Source organism: Canis lupus, chromosome 4 (assembly GCF_048164855.1).
Source record: "Canis lupus baileyi chromosome 4, mCanLup2.hap1, whole genome shotgun sequence".
NCBI lineage: Eukaryota > Metazoa > Chordata > Mammalia > Carnivora > Canidae > Canis > Canis lupus.
The window spans coordinates 14,960,924-14,977,741 of NC_132841.1; the positions used below are offsets into that span (position 1 = coordinate 14,960,924).

The following is a 16,818-nucleotide window of genomic DNA, read 5'->3' on the forward strand; positions in this document are numbered from 1 at the left end:
GTTCTCAATTCCCAGGAACTTTCTGGAATAAGCATTTTACCCATTTCACAACTGTGGAATCCAAGGATTTAGAAATAACAGGTAATGTATTCAAGGTTTTGTACAACAAGCAGAGTTAGATTTGACCTGAATCTGACTCCAAAGCATAGAATACTCTATGCTGTGTGTACTCACAGATGACTCCAAGGTTTAAGTACAGGTTTTTTACTAGTGTTCCAACTACCTCAAGAATCTTTGGTCCTATCCCTATTAGATGGCAGGTTCATTAAGGTCAAAAGAAAAACAGCAAACACTAGGTTGAAACCTATTACTATTTCGTAATTTTTATCCAAGATCCAAACAGAAGGAACTCCACAACTCAACTATTTTCTTGATGCCTCAAAATCATTAAATATTACACTTTCTCACATGTAAATAATCCAGCCCTTGTGCATATTTAAATATTTATTTTCATTCCATGTAGCTAAGGTTCTTTCATGACCTTATCCTCTTCTCTCTTTTGTATAATTCCTAAATATTACTGCTACAAGCAGCTAAACAAATTTACTTGAACGACTATACAAACACCTGTGTAACACACACGAGAACCTCAACAAATTGCCAATTCACTAGAAATCAAGATCTTGTTAACAATCGAGACAGCCAAAGCACAAAAGGGACAGGACAGAAAAGAAGTATCTTGGGCAGACGGGGGGGGGGGGGGGGGGGGGGGGGGGGGGGGGGCGGGGGAGGGGGCGGGGGGGGGGCGCTCAGCGGTTTGGCACCGCCTTCAGCCCAGGGCATGATCCTGGAGACCCTGGATCGAGTCCCACGTCAGGCTCCCTGCATGGAGCCTGCGTCTCCCTCTGCCTGTGTCTCTGCCTCTCTCTGTGTGTGTCTCTCATGAATGAATGAATGAATAAATAAATAAATAAATAAAATCTTAAAAAAAAAAGTATCTTACATCAGAATGTCTGAAATTTTTGGAAATGCCGGCATTTCAAAAACAGCATTACTAATAAAGGAGTTAGACTTTTCTGCATAACGACTCTTAATGTCTTGCTTTATTTTTCTCAGTATCATTGAAGATTTCCTAACAATTTTGTATCTACTTGAGGTCTCAAAAAAAAAAAAAAAAAGATAATAGGTTTCTAAGCAAAGGTAACAGGCTGGAGCATATAAAATTGCTAATAGCCTACCAATTTTGACCTGCAAAACTGGCATTTTCATAGGGTTTAATCTTCCTCAGAATTCGGTAAGAGAAGGTGGAGGTTAAAATAGAAGTGAAGATCCAGCTTGATGACAGCAGTTTTCTTTTAAGACTCCAACGTTATGGTTAAGGGGCAAATATAACATTTTAAGAACTGATTTCCCTAAGGGGGAAAAAAAGGTTAGTCTCCGTGAAGTAAAAGGGTTTCTAACACACGCTTTACATGGCGAAACAGCAAACGCCCCTCCTCTCCAATTCAAGAAGCGTCCACCCTCAAAGCAACTTTTCCTCAAGTTCCCGGGCGGCGGTTTGCTCCTCCGACCCCGCCCTCCCGAGTTTCTGTGCTGAGGGGCCGCGGCTCCAGGGCTCGTATTCCCGTCCAGCACACGGTCTTGCCCGGGCCTCGGGCGCGCCGCTCGGGGAGGCCGGAGCCTCTATGCCCCCGCCCCCCGCATCGCCTCGGGGTTGGGGGGTCCGAGCCCCGGAGGGCGGCGGGAGCTGCGGGCAGGTGCGTCGGGCCCCCTCCGGGAGAGGTCGGGCCGTGGGGGCTGAGGAGCCCTCGGGCCCCGCGGAGCCCCGCAAGGCGGCCTCGCGGCCCTTCCCTGCTTCCGGCCGCGGCTGAGGGCGAGACACGGGGCCTCGACCACCAGGCCAGACTCACCTGCTGGGCGGGAAGGCCCGCCGGGCGCAGCTCGGGGCGCCTCCCGCTCGGCCCCTGCATGTCCAGCGCCGCCGCCGGGGCCGCCGCCGGGGCCGCCGCCACTCCTCCGAAGGTGAGATTTGAAAAGCCCGCCGCTCGCCGGGGCCGCGGAGGACGCCAACCGCCGTCCGGGCCGTACCAAGTCGGGCCGCGGGGGGAGGGGCGCGGGGGGCTTCCAGCCGCAGGGCGCACGCGCGGGGGGGCTCGGAGCGGGGAGCGGCCGCGGAGCCGGGAGCGGGGAGCGGGAGCGGCCGGCGGGCTTAAGGCAGCGACCGGGGTGTGGGCGGGCCAGCGACCCGAGTGGGCAGGGCGGCGCGGGGAGCGCCCGACCCCGCGGGGTCTGTGCTGGTGGCGTGCGAGGCGCGTCCCCGGCGCGGAGCGCGTTCTCCCCGCGTCCCGGTGCGGGCGGGCTCTCGGGCGCCTCGCGGACCCACGCGGCAGCAGGTGCCTGTGGCCCGGTCCCAGCGCGCACGGCCAGGTCGGCCGGGGTCACTCGGTCAGTCCGGCTGCTGAGATGCCGTTGGCGTTTCACAGGTGTTTTCTTAGCCCCAGGAGTTGCTCTGTGATCGCAGATCCCCCACCACACACGCCCAAGTGGTCTGTTCTTCTGGCAAAGACTTCTTTCTTGAAAGTAGTCTATTCTTTTCTTGCAAAATACTTTCTCGTTACTCCTTCCCCACCGAGCCACCTTGGATCATCATCCAAGGTGATGGCAGAGTGAAGTAGTCTTTTCCCAAAGCCCCATTTTTGGCTGTCCCTAAAAACCGAAACAAAGACTCCTTAAAGGGTTTTATTATTAATCATAATGGGAAGGTATGGAATCTTTAAGTGCTGAGGATTTCAGGCCCTTTGTAAGGTTCTTACAATCCCGTGTCCTGGCCTATCCTTGAAAAGACAACAGGACTCCTCTCTCTCTTTTTTTTTTTAAAGATCATATTTGTTTATTCATGAGAGACACACAGAGAGACAAAGAGGCAGAAACACAGGCAGAGGGAGAAGCAGGCTCCACGCAGGGAGTCCGATGCGGGACTCGATCCCGGGTCTCCAGGATCATGCCCTGGGCTGAAGGCGGCGTTAAACCGCTGAGCCACCGGGCTGCCCGGGACTCTTCTCTTGACTTCTGACATTCTTTTCTCCACAGTGCAAAATGAACCAAATCATCTCTCTCCCACCATCACCTCATAGAAGGCTTTAGGCCCTTTTCCTTCCATAATTGGGTGTGTATATATATATATATATATATATATATATATATATATATATATATAAATTGTATGGTCACATTATCCACAAGGCTCTTTTTTAGGCAGTTGGCTTGGAGATTTACTTCTGAAAATATGAAGAGTGCCCATCCTCTCAATTAGGTAATTTGCTTCTTTGAGGCCCTCTGGAATAGATGATACTAGAAGCTGCCCAGCTAGGAATGACCGTTCCCTTACATTAGGAATGTATGGGTCATTAGAAATGACCCATATCCTTACACACAACTATAAAATACATACAGCTCAAAATTACCAACACAATGAGTTCACCTCATTCTCTCCAAACACAGATCTGAATTCCAAAGTCATTAGGTACCCTTCCCCCAATGCACACCTCTCTCTTATGCTCACCACTTTGTGGTATAATTATCTCTACTCAAAGTGAGCTGCATGAGCCTTATAGAGTCCCTGACTCATAAAAGAAATACACACAGGGAGCACATCATCAGACATATATTATTTTTCATATAACACACAGCTCTCAGACTCAAAGCAAAATACTTATAGAAGCCATCACTTCATGGAAACAGAGGCAAGCCAACCAGTTTTAAATTGGACACGGTTGTAGGAATGTTTGATGAGTAAATACTAACTGGAGATGCATTTATTTATAATACTTGAAGAAAGAGATCTAGAAAAACCATATTTAGTAATTATCTGTGGAATTGACAGTTGCTATTAAAGACTTTTCTCTTTGGAGAAGATATGATGTAGTCCTATCTCTTTATTATTCATCAAGGGATGTGTCCAGGAAGTGCTTAAGATAGAACTATTATATGGTGATTAAAATACCTCAGAGCAGAAATGTTTCCTTATTTATCCCCAGGTCCTTCTGGTAGTTACATCAAACATAGGTTTCTCTGGTGTATGTGGTGCACATAAAAAGAAATGGAAACTACCAAAAGGTTAAAGATTTCACATGAGTAGTTTGGTCAGCTTAAGAATGAATGAATGAATGAATGAATGAATGAATGAACTTAACCACTCCCAGAAAGTAAGAAGTATAATCTTTTACTGTTTCAGTTCTTTGAAAAATAGCATTTGGGCATCTCTCATTTGAGAGCTGCTAACACCTTCCTTGGGCTCCCACAGTCAATGGATGCCCACCCAATAGTCCAGGTGTAAAAGCTTCAAATGAAAGGTGAATGATGGGATTACTGTTCTACCAATATTACTTCCCATGATAGGTTCAACACATAAGACTAGTTGTAAGTATTTGTTATGTCTAATATAACAAATAGATAATATTTAATAATTAATAAATATAAAATCAGTATTTGACATAGGGCAGCCAATTTAGATAATACTAATAACTATCAAAGCAAATTTTTCTTCTCTTAATCCCTGCATTCATCTTTTTACATCTCTCAAAGGCCAAAAGAAAGGAAAATACTGAACTTAATCAGGTCTCTTACATAATAGACCCATTATGTTTAAAAATGTGGTTTGTCCGGGAACAGATAACTGTTGTGGTTTCTAATATCCTCCTAGACTCTCTTAAAAATTCTCTCAGTGCTTCCTTTATTCATCTGTTATCTTGTAGGTAATGCATTTAAAATGAACTTCATATACTAGAGCTATATTTTGAATTATATACAAAAAGAGGGGGAAGAAAGAAAGGACACTGAAGTAAAGATGCTAAGCAGAAGTACAGCATTTGCTTAAATGATGAGGTGGTAATCTACAAACAGCAGAAGCATCATATAATCATAAAGAGGATATGGAATACAGAATCTGAGGATGTATTAGCTCTATGACCTTGGGCAAGCCACTCAGTGTCCTTATCTATAAAACAACTATAATAATACCCAGCTAGTTTTTAAAAAGTTGTTGGGAGACTCAAATGAGATAAGATTTGTGAGAGTGCTTTGTAAACTAGTTATCCACACAAACTTGAGGCACTGTTGCTGTAGGAAGGAAACATCAGCATCTATGGGCAGATGTACAATACCTGAGAACTGAATGAGACAAGCTTATGTGAATAGAGTTAGTTATATTCAAGATGTACCCACCACCGAAAAATAATTAGTACCTAGATTAGATTATAAAGAACTACAAATCAATAAAAATCCAACTGGAAATTGGTCAAATGTTATGGTAGACATATTGTGGGAGATAAAACCCAAATGGCAAATAAAACATAAAAAGTTGCTCAACTTTATCATCAATTTTAATCTGTAAATTTGCAAATTTGCAATTTACAGGTTAAGAGCCCAAGAAGACAATATTTTATAGTTACTCATATTGGTATATATTAAGAAGTTTGATAATATTAATGACTGGTGAATTTACAAGTCAAAAGGGTATTATACACTGATGGAGGTGATGTAAATTTGTGCAATTACTTTGGAAAAATTTGGTACACCAAGCCATTCCATTCTCAGGTACATATATACTTAGGGAAATTCTTATAAATGTGTACCAGCAACATGTTTGTAATAGCAAAAATATAAAACAATCCAAATGTTCATTTCAGGACAATGGATTAAAGAAATTGTGATGGTGTACCCAATAAAATATGTCAGTAAAAATAAGTAAACCATAGATGTATGTAACATTATAGCTGAATCTTGAAAATATTGAATGAAGAAATCAAGTTACACAGGAGTACATATAATATGAAAGTTTTCCAAAGCTGAATAAGAAAAATCTAAACAATCTATTGTTTAGGAATATATACGTGTGATAAAAAGCTTCTATTTAAAATGGAAGAGGGTGCTAAGAGCAAAACTCAAAATAGTGACTGTCTCTGGGAGAAAGGCAAGGGGATGGGATGGAAACAGAGCATGCAAATGCTGCTAGTAATGTTTTAGTTTTTAAACTAAGTAAGGGGTTCCTGGATTTTCATTTTAATGTTTACCTAGTAACTTATATATATATTGCATATAATCTTTTGTGAGCTTCAAATATGTCATAAGAGGAATCATTCTAAGATGTTTGAAATATTCTTGCGCAAGTTAAACAATGCTGAGAATGTGAGGTATTTTAAGATACTTACTTAGCAAAATAACAATACATTTTTTTGGCTTCCAAAATTTGACTTACATTTGATTCATTTCCAGTACATTGTAGTATGTGAAAGTGTGAAAGTACAGCTGTGATGCATTGGTGCCTTTGCCCAGTGAGAGATGAAAACTGGCCATGTGGATTTATCTGTGAAAACTTAAGAGGAGCCATTGCTTGGGAGCTTGGATGGCAGGTTGAAGTAGGTAGAATTTGCAAAGGATGAGAGGTTTGTCAGCAGGTGGGGACGAAGTGAAGTGCAGTTTGAACTGTTACTGTTAATGCGACCTGCGTATTACCCATAGGCCTGAGGACATCCAAATGACATTAAAATCAGAGGCTCCTTACTGAGAAAGCAAATCAGCCAGAAGAATTAGTTACATGACTTGAATCAGTGGTCCTCAAACTTTGGCACAAAAAACCTTTCCAAAGTTTTATAGGTTTTTAAAGGAATCATTGTTAAGATCTTCAACTTGCATTCCTCATCTTAAAATTGATCTAAGGTGCCTGCTCTCTGGGCCTCACATTGGTCTCCTTTTCTCAGCTACCTTTTCCCACTTGACAAAAGAAAGGTATCGCTGTTAGCCATCCCTACTACAGCATTGCTGTATGGTATAAAAACCATCTGGGGGCCAAAGGGACAATTAAATTCATTGGTGTTGACGTTGCCACAGTCAAGGAACCAGGGGCTTACATAGCACATGTAGACTTGATGTTAAGAACTCTCATTCTAGGGATGCCTGGGTGGCTCAGTGGCTGAGCATCAGCCTTGGGCTCAGGGGTCCTGGGATCGAGTTCCACATCACGCTCCCCACAGGGAGCCTGCTTCTCCTTCTGTCTATGTCTGTGCCTCTCTGTGTCTCTCATGAATAAATAAATAAAACCTTTAAAAAAAAAAAAAAGAACTATCTCATTCTATCATTAATATTTGCTCGTGGATACATTAACTAATTGGAGGAAAAAAGGGATCATCTATCTCGTTATGAGATTCATTTCCAGGGAAATTTTATTTTCAATGTTTAATATTCATCTGTTATAATTTGTGATATGCTTATTTTGTTATTGTCTACTACTAACAATTTTAATAACGAAAACCAAAAGAAAACTCTTGACCATTGAATCTTATAGTCACATGAAATGTAAAAATGTATAAAATTCCAATTTACATTTATATGCTTGCTGAAGAGAAACATTATAGGATGAGCAATGAAGACCTCAAGCACAAAAATATTTTATGTAAGCATAAAAGTCTATGGAGAAAGTGGAATAAAAATAGAAGTTCAAGTAGGAAAAGAAACTTGTAAAATTTCCCATTTAGAGATAAAGTGGTTCATGTCTTTTCTGATGGTGGCTGAATATCAAATCTTTAACATTTGGGATTCCATTAGATACACTTGGTAAATATAATGATTTAAATTGTAAATTATAATTATTTTCAGTACACCAGCAATTACATCCCTTGTAACTATTTAAATATATGCTAAAACATAACAAATTCCACCTTAAGAATACATTAAAAGGCAAAAAAAAATTTAATTCTTTTAGGAATTTTGAACAAATATTTTGGAAAACTGCTGATTTAGATATCTAACAACATCACACTGCAAAACCTGGCTATGTCTATGTCTGACAGAGAGACATGCTTGCAGACTCCCTTCACTTCCTCCAATTTTTCTCTGATTCTGCTGCCTCCACTTCCCACCATCCCTCACAGCCCCTCCTATCCACTCGTGTTTCCCAGACAGACTCAACTCCTTCTCCAGTAATTTTTTTTTTTCTTCATATGGTACTATGGTACTATGATGGCATAGTACCATCAATTAGGCTGAGGACAAATTCTTCTCTTCCTGCTTTTGTTCTGGAGATGTTCTCTTTCTAGACATTCGCCATTGGTTTCTTCTTTCTTTATCTTGGATCTTACTGGTCCTTTGCTCTCTCAGGTAAAATTTTGAATTGACTTCTCAAGTTCTGAAGAAACAGCAAAGAAGCCTGTTGGAATTTTTTTATCAGAATTGTATTGACTTTAGAAGAAACTTACGTGAGCATTTCCTATCCATGAACATCATGTATGTTGCAAATGTAGATCTTCCTTAATGTCTTTCAGTAAAAGCTTTGTACCTTTTCCATAGAGGTTTTACGTATCTTTTGTTCCATATATTTTTGGATTCCTTATATCTCTTCTTGCTGCTGTAAATAATTGCTTTAAAATATGTCTTCTGTTTGTGGCTAGTGTATAAAAATAACCCCGATTTGCTTTAGTTGGTATTATATCCAAATACCAGTTGATCCTTGATAACTTAAATTCTCTTATTATTTCTAATAAATGGTAAGTTTGCAGAGGGCAGGGGGTGGTATTCCATGTAGACAACTAAGTGTGAATTTTAACAATTTTGTTTCTTTCTTTTCTAATTCGTATTATTCTTACCTGACCTACTGCAGTGGCTAGGACAAGCAGCTCATACAGTGTTAAATGGGAACTGAGAAAGTGAACATGCTTGTCTTCTTCGTGATTTTAAAGGAAATGTTTCTAATGTTTAACCACTTCTTTATCTCACTACATATACATCTTGTTACTTTGGATTTATGGCCTTCATTTATAAGCATTAACTCTTTAAAAATTGCCTCTCCTGTGTTCTCTCTGTCCTGTCATTTAGGGACTACAATTAGATGTAAGTCTTATCCTATTGTAAATCTTATCCTATTGTAAGATGTAATCTTATCCTATTTCTTCATCTCCTAACCACTGTTTTATATTCTCCATTTTCGTGCCTCTTTGTGGCTGTATTCTGAGTATTTTTTCCATCTTCCTATTTATTTATCTGAGTCTAATTTTCCCTTAAATTTAACCACTGAGTTTCTTTCTTTCAACAATTATATTTTTCATTTATAAGAGGTCTACTTTTGTTACTGTTTTATATCTTCCTTGTCACTTTGGGTAATCTTTTGTTGCCTGAGCATTCATCCGATTCTATTTTTAATTTATTTCAATATTTTTCATAATTGACATTCTGTATCTGGTCATTTAATATTTGTGATTTTTGAGGATACTAATTTATGTTTCCACTGACATTTACTCATGGTGACTTGTTTCCTTGTGTTCTGTAACCTTACATTGAACTTTCGAAGGTAGCTAACCTCAACTTTCTTCCAAAGAAGATTTGCATAAGCTTTTGCTGGGATCCATAAGGCCCTAGAAATGGGAGACCATTTAGCCCAAATTCCTAGGTTTAATATCAAAATCTCGGGTGCAGGTCCTTCTAGTTGCCACTGGCAGAACAAAACCGCATGTGTATGTGCATAGCATGTGTGCCGGTATAGCTTATAGCTCCATTTTCAACTCCTGGTTGTTTTGTTTATTTTGGGGTTCTTTTGGTTGTTTGAGTTCTTTAAAAGATATTTCTTCTTTCCTGAGATTTTAGCAATGCTACAAAAGTTAGACTTTATGGAAAATTTATGTTTTACACAAACTTGTTCAATAATAAGAAGAACCACAGTTCATGAAGACTGCCATATTGCTGATACAGAAGTCCAGAGGAAAGAGTATTTTAAACACCAAAAATATAAGAAGTATATAATATTCTGCACTGCAGTCTTAAACTGCACACATTTGGTCTTAAGGGAAAATTGCTATATTATCTTTGTTTTTCTCCTACCACCTGAAAAAAGTTGTTCAGGGTCCCAGTAAGGTTACCATTGTTCACCTTTGTACAAAGATGAAATTTTTCAGAAGATAGAACAAAGAGCAATGGAGAATAAATAAATTGGAAAGCCCCTTGTAGGTCTAATAAAACAAAACAAAACAAAACAAAAAAAACCTTTTCTCTCCCTTTGGGATAGAGGATTCTTAAAATACCTGCCCTCTGGGATTTCACACTTGCTATAGACAAAAGTGTTGTGTCTCCCATTTTTCTCTTTTTTTTTTTTTGGAAGTTGCCCTGAACATGTTTCACCAGCGTATACTGGGTGTTTGGCAAGCAGATGACTTGACCTTTTAGTTTAAAGTTTTTTTTGGTTCAAGAGGAACCACAGCAGACATGAAGCACATTTCTCTGTGATGTAGGGACTACACTGTAGTCTCATCCATAGATCCTGTTCTTTGTGTTTGCCCTCCTCCCTAAATGTCACTTTTTGGGTTTTCTTCTTCAGGGAGGGTGAATATGTATTGCCTATAGGAAGGAGAATGGATTGAATACTTGGTACCTTGAAAGACTATTGTAATTGGTGACATTCACAGAATACTTCTAATCTGGTTCATTTCCTCATAGGTTTGCCCACTTGCAGTTAGCCATGACTGTGAGGCATGCTTTGGCTGATGAACCATGAATAGAAGTGTCTGTATAGTAACGTTAAGAGCAAGTGCGCAATTTGCTACAATTTTGTTTCCCTCTGTCCCAGGGACAAGCAACTTTCCAGGTAGTGGATGGTACAATATCCTGGGTTGCAGAGGGACAGAACTAAAGAGAGCCCCAGATATCTTGTGATAGACATGTGTTAAGAGCAAGAGATATGTCTTTGCTGTTTTGAGCCTCTGGGGGCAATTGTTTGTTGCAACAGAATCATGTAGGCCACCCTGACTTATGCAAGTACAAAACCGAGAGACAGGATTTAAAGTATAGTCTTCGGGGATCCCTGGGTGGCGCCGCGGTTTGGCGCCTGCCTTTGGCCCAGGGCGCGATCCTGGAGACCCGGGATCGAATCCCACGTCGGGCTCCCGGTGCATGGAGCCTGCTTCTCCCTTTGCCTGTTTCTCTGCCTCTCTCTCTTTGTGTGACTATCATAAATAAATAAAATTTTTTAAAAAATTCTTTAAAATAAATAATAAAATAAAGTATAGTCTTAGACCTGCCACCTAGTATCCACCTGCCGAGTTGCTTGGTGTCTCTAAACCCAAGTTCCTTCACCTGTCACGTAGGACTGATCATTCTTCCCCTGTCTGCTGCACAGGCTTGGTTTTGGTATCCAACATTTGTGAAGGTGTCTGAAAAATGTAAAGGAGGTGCAAATATATCCCAGTAGTATAATTAACAACATTGAATTGGTTTATTCCAATCAATATAAGGCCAATCCCAAGAAGAAGATGTTAAGGAAGTTATGAAAACCCAAGAAGTAAATCAGTTAATAGTGTAATGAAGACTGACCATTTCAGCATGAACTAATGACATGTCCATCTAAAATATCTAAATATACCTAACTCTGGGACACGAACAAGGGGTAGTGGAAAGAGAGGTGGGTGGGGAATTGGGGTGACTGGGTGATGCTCACTGAGGGGGGCACTTGGCAGGATGAGCGCTGGGTGTTATGCTATATGTTGGCAAATTGAACTCCAATAAAAAAATAAAAAATAAATAAAAAATAAAAAATAAATAAAATAAAATATCTAAATAGCTACACACACTTTATTTTGCAAGCATAAACTTCTTTAAAAAGTCTTTAATGCTTTTGAAATTTTATTGTAAGTTAAAGAATTAAAACTAAGAAAAATAAAACCCAAGGTAATTTTGGAAGAAAAAAAGTTTATTTTGTGGCCTTAAAAATTATATTTTTTTGTGTATGTGATATCAAGGTGATCATGAAGTTGGCTTGCTTACTGTAAGTTCCAGAGCCAAGCAAGCCTATTAGACTGCTTTATTTCCAAACTTCTTCAGCCATTTCCTCACCACAAAATTTCGAGTTGTTGGAGTTGACCCTGGTCTTCCATCAAGAGTGCCACATTAGAAAGAATAAATTATAAAGTCTTATAAAAATACCCTTCCTATTATTTTCTGAAAATGAAAGGCAGGAAAACATCCTGTGACCACTTTCCAGAGTTTTTGAGCCGATTTGGCAGCTGTACACTACTAGTTCACAAAGACCATCAACTGAACACTAAAATTGTTCATGAGAAGGAACTCCAGGTCTTACAGGATTGTTGTTTTTGGCTTGTCATTTGCTGAATTATGAATGGCCAGGCAGGTAGGGCAGGCTCCATTTAATTCTGTAAAGTGCTGTGTTGACTGGTGCTATCACAATAATGATGATGATGTGTAATGAATAATTATACACGAAAATCTGAGCTCCTTCTTACATGTAAGACACCTGGATTGGATTACTTATCTCTGTCCTTACCAGTTTTCAATGGGAAATCTAAAAGATTTAGAATTCATTTTGAGCTGTATAAGCTTTCCTGACTAGTTATGCTCCAATTAAGCGTTAAATAATAGCTAATGCTAGATGAAAGCTTACTTATTGATGACCACTGCTCTAATTTTTTCCATTTGTTAACTCTGCCATGAAGATAATTTCATTTATTCAAACCATTTCTTTATTACTTACAGAAACCATTCATTTATAAAACATGCACTAAATTCTTCAGCCGAAATACATAAAGTATAAGATAGTGTATAGTATCAATAAGAAACTTTGTCACCAAAAACAAACAAACAAACAAACAAAACTTGTTGTCACTTGTGACTCAAATACCATGGTTCTGACTTCTTGAAAGGATACTTATGTAGGTTTGAGGATATAGTCATCAGATATACATCTTTATTTTTTTATGTCCTAACAATATCTTCATCATTTGGAGTTTCAATTCTTTGTTTTGTGGATGTTGTGATAACAATGTCCCTCCTTCTCCCTAACATGGTATAAATAAATTCTGAGATTTTACCTGCAAGTTTAATGTGTCTTCCTTAATGTGTAACACTAAATACTTTGAAGAATTCACATACTAATCATATACTGGATTCATATTTTAAAAGTGTCTAATGAAAATATTCTTTTAAAATGCTGTACCTAGGGGCAGCCCCAGTGGCCCAGCAGTTTAGTGCCACCTTCAGCCCGGGGTATGATCCTGGAGACCGGGGATCAAGTCCCACATCGGGCTCCCTGCACGGAGCCTGTTTCTCCCTCTGCCTGTGTCTCTGCCTCTCTCTCTCTCTCTCTCTCTCTCTCTCTGTGTGTCTCTCATGAATAAATAAATAAAATCTAAAAACAAAAAAATGCTGTACCTAGGGAAAATACTCATATTAAATAGAAAAGAAAACTGGTGATCTCCCTGCTGAAAGAATTTTCCTCCCAATGCCCAATATCTCATTTTTCTGTATAGTTCTTATTTAATTGAATTCTACCTTGCTTCCTTGCTTAATACTTTCTTATGATCAGGCTAATAATAGAAATTACATACAAAATTATATGTATTTTATTATCTAAGTTGTAATTAGTTTCCACTTTTGGACATATTGATGAAAACTAAATTTGGCTCTATTAGCTGTGTTTCAAATTCATAAAATTAATAAAATTACAAGAATGGCTATGGAAATCTGGATTATCATAAATTGCTTTTTAACATAATGCAGTGTTAACAAAAATGAGTTGTGTAAGTTGAAAGTATCTGTAGAAGTAAAAAAATACTTAAAATGCCCTTAATGTATCTTATTGATTTTTTCCTAGATCTTAACTCATTAGAGGAAACAAATTATTGGTTAAGCATTTAACCACCTTTTTATTACTCAACAAGATATTTCCCCTGAAAAAATTTTGATTGTCCAAGAAAATTCATTTTAATGAATGGCAGATTGGATTTGTTAAAAGATAGAAGATTTTACTGGGTATATTTTGAATACGAGAATGGTTTAGTAATTATCACCAAGTGTACAAGGCAGATGCTATGCTATATTTTTCTAAGGTATAGAATTAAATCTATTGTAAGCAATGTTAGCAAAAAACGGTCTGGGTGGATGGCTTCTTTATGGTTTAATCAGGTCAGAATTTTATAACTATTGGCAAAATGTATTATAGAATTTTCAGAGCAAAGAAGATTTAATCATTAAAATTTTAGAAATTAGAACAAGCTTTAGAGAATATCTACATAGTTCTATTCTGCAGTTTTGTAGAAGAGAGTAGAAACAATGTAATCATTATAAAACATAAAAATAACAAAAGAATTTACTGCTTATTAAGTACCTTTAATATACTACTGGGGTATACTGATAATCTCTTTTTTTTTTAAGATTTATTTATTTATTCATGAGAGACACAGACTGAGAGAGAGGCAGAAACATAGGCAGAGGGAGAAGCAGGCTCCTGGCAGGGAGCCCGATGTGGGACTCACTCCCAGATCCCGGAATCACGACCTGAGCGGAAGGCAGGCGCCCAGCCACGGAGCCGCCCAGGCATCCCTGATAATCCCTTCTAAAACATCTTTGGTAATATGATAAATTTCCAGCTTTTATTTCTTATGTATTTGTATAAACATTGATAATACTATATGGCATGATATACAATTCCAACATATGATAAAAAAATTCACACAGTTGTTTTCTGATGTGGCCTTTTCCATGACAACATTTACTTCAGGACCTGAATTGATTGTTAATGATGAACTACCGCAATATTTATTTTTTCCATCATTTCAATACTGCTTACAGTATTGGCAAGAGTTCATCCACGTTCCAATACATGGTCTCCCCAAAGGCCATCTCCATATGTTTATCTTGCTAGGACAACATCAAAGGTTCTTACTCTGGTTTGTCTTTCCAACTGTGAGCCTAAAAGTTATTAGTGCTGTCGGACAGGCGGACAGTTAAATGGAGAGATAGAGGGTGAGAAAAAGAAAAGATGCTCAGCACTGAAGATCCTACCAAGCTACTTGTTTTCCTGCCTCCAAGATCCAATTGTCATAGTCTGGATAAGACAAGACAGTAATCAACCAGGGGCTCAGTGGTTGTGACAGTTGCAATGTCTTTTAAATGAAGTGCTTCCTTGATTGCACTATGCTATAGCTGTGCCCACCACAGAATAAATATAGTCCTTCGTCCACTGAGAAAGTAATTTTATTTCCTCTTTGTAGTAGCAGAAATTTTTCTCTTCATATATAAACCAAGATCTAGCTTTTAAGATAAAGCTCTTGAACAATAGTCACATTTTCCTGTCTAAAGCCAAGAGTCAGCCTCAATGCTGTTGAATTTATTTGCAGGTTTTTTTGGACAAAAGTTGGAAGTATAATCAAATGTACAATTTCATCTGTTGAATATAATGTCTCTAATTTTTCAGATGAAAAATACAACAAAAAGCCTTGCCACCTCCACCCTCAGCCTCAATACTCTCATATACTTTGTAACATTAAATAATTTTTTAGGATCATCATTATTTATTTCTGTGGCTACATTTCAAAACTTAAATTAACAAGATTAATATCAAAAGGTTATACAACACTAGGTAAAATGTCAGCCTGATGCCATAGTAATTAATTTAAAAAATGAGACTACAAATTTAAAACTGTTATTATGTTCATCATATTTATGATGGTATGAATAAAGTTATTCATTCTAGAATGTTAACAAGATATCTTTCATGTATCATTAAAATAACTTATGTCAAATACTTGGCTAAATTATTGAAGTACTTTCGATATTAATAATTTCATACAAATGTCTAGCAAGAATAACCAGTCAAAATTAATTAATGATCAATTAGGATAGATTATTTCTCTTGGCTCTCAATTGCTTTCCTAATAATCAACTTGCTTTTTTCTAAAATAGGTCAGTCAGCAATAAGTCTTAGTCATTTCACACTTCTATTTTTTAATAAACCAAAACTGTATAAATAAGTGATTCTGCTGTAAGTTGTTAATCCTTATGGATATTATAAATCATGTTTTCATCCTTTAAATTTGATGTGCTCATTTTCTCTTTAATTATTGTATACTAATGTGATAATACTGCAGTAATTTTATTAGTTCTACTTCTAATATATTTTATGAAAATTGATTTATTCTACAATTAATGATATTTGACTTCAGAGCACAAACATTCCTCTCATTATTAAACTATTGATTAGGGGAAAATTATTTTCAAGATGTTTAGCTAAAAGTATAAAAGGGTACATAAACATCTTTCATTTTTTAATTATTTTGTACCCTGGTTTCAATTTTTGTGACTCTATGTTTGCTATACAAATCTCTTATTAATTTAAGCTAGAACCCAAGAGATTAAGAATCAAATTATTTGACTTATCTTTTAGCAGAAGATATAATATCAGCAAGAAACATGTTACCTGCAAGCTATAGTAAAGAATAAGAATCTGAAATATCGATTAAGAATAAGTCTTAATTCTTAAGAATTAAGTCTTTGACTCATAGGCATGTCGAAGAGATGGTAGATTTCTGACAAGGGGTTAAGCTCTTGTATGGTTACTGTATTTGAGAAATGTCATTCTCTCTATGTATTTATAGAATTTACCACTTCATTTAGCAATTGCTAAGTTACAGGTGAACATTAAAATAGAAAAATGTGAAAATAACTGCAGAATTAAGATAAACAGAATTATTAACCTGAAAACACAATTCTTGAAAATTCTAACCAATTATTCTTAATGTTAAATTTATCATTTAACTTAATTGGAGCCAATTCCTTTTTTACCTACATTACTGAGAAGTAATATGTATCTTCCCAATGGCTTTGATTTCATAGCTTATGTGCCTACTCTTAAATTATTTCTATGGACCTTAGTATACTAACTAAATAATGTGCTTATGAAAGCATTCCATTTTTTTGTTTTCTATGCCTTCTAAATATTCTCCCCACTTAAAAATGGAATTGAAATCTGTTTGCTTGGGTACTACTTAATCTTTTCAGTAGTTCCATGATATAAAGTATGAATTAGAGACTTTACATATAATAATA

At 37.7% G+C, this 16,818-nt stretch overlaps 1 protein-coding gene and 1 long non-coding RNA gene across 11 annotated transcripts in view; one reads left to right on the top strand and one right to left on the bottom strand.

Annotated features, from left to right (window-relative positions):
• Nucleotides 1-2,012, bottom strand: part of RTKN2 (rhotekin 2) — a 79,963-nt gene extending 77,951 nt beyond the window's left edge. For 4 of the 9 annotated variants that reach the window (XR_012029437.1, XR_012029436.1, XR_012029435.1 and 1 more), the window contains exon 1: nt 1,851-2,008. Coding sequence is in view for 6 of the 9 variants with exons in the window: in XM_072823222.1 (XP_072679323.1) it covers nt 1,851-1,910 (60 nt within the window). In the remaining 3 variants the exon portion in view is untranslated. Of the gene's footprint in view, nt 1-1,850 lie in introns of all 9 variants that reach the window. The other 5 variants (XM_072823220.1, XM_072823225.1, XM_072823224.1 and 2 more) reach the window with 5 other exon arrangements.
• LOC140631899 (uncharacterized) overlaps nt 1,528-16,818 on the top strand; it is a 60,283-nt gene continuing 44,992 nt past the window's right edge. The window contains exons 1-2 of one of the 2 annotated variants that reach the window (XR_012029440.1): nt 1,528-1,962; nt 14,146-14,340. This is a non-coding gene — a long non-coding RNA (uncharacterized lncRNA). The remainder of the gene's footprint in view (nt 1,963-14,145; nt 14,341-16,818) is intronic. The other variant, XR_012029441.1, reaches the window with a different exon arrangement.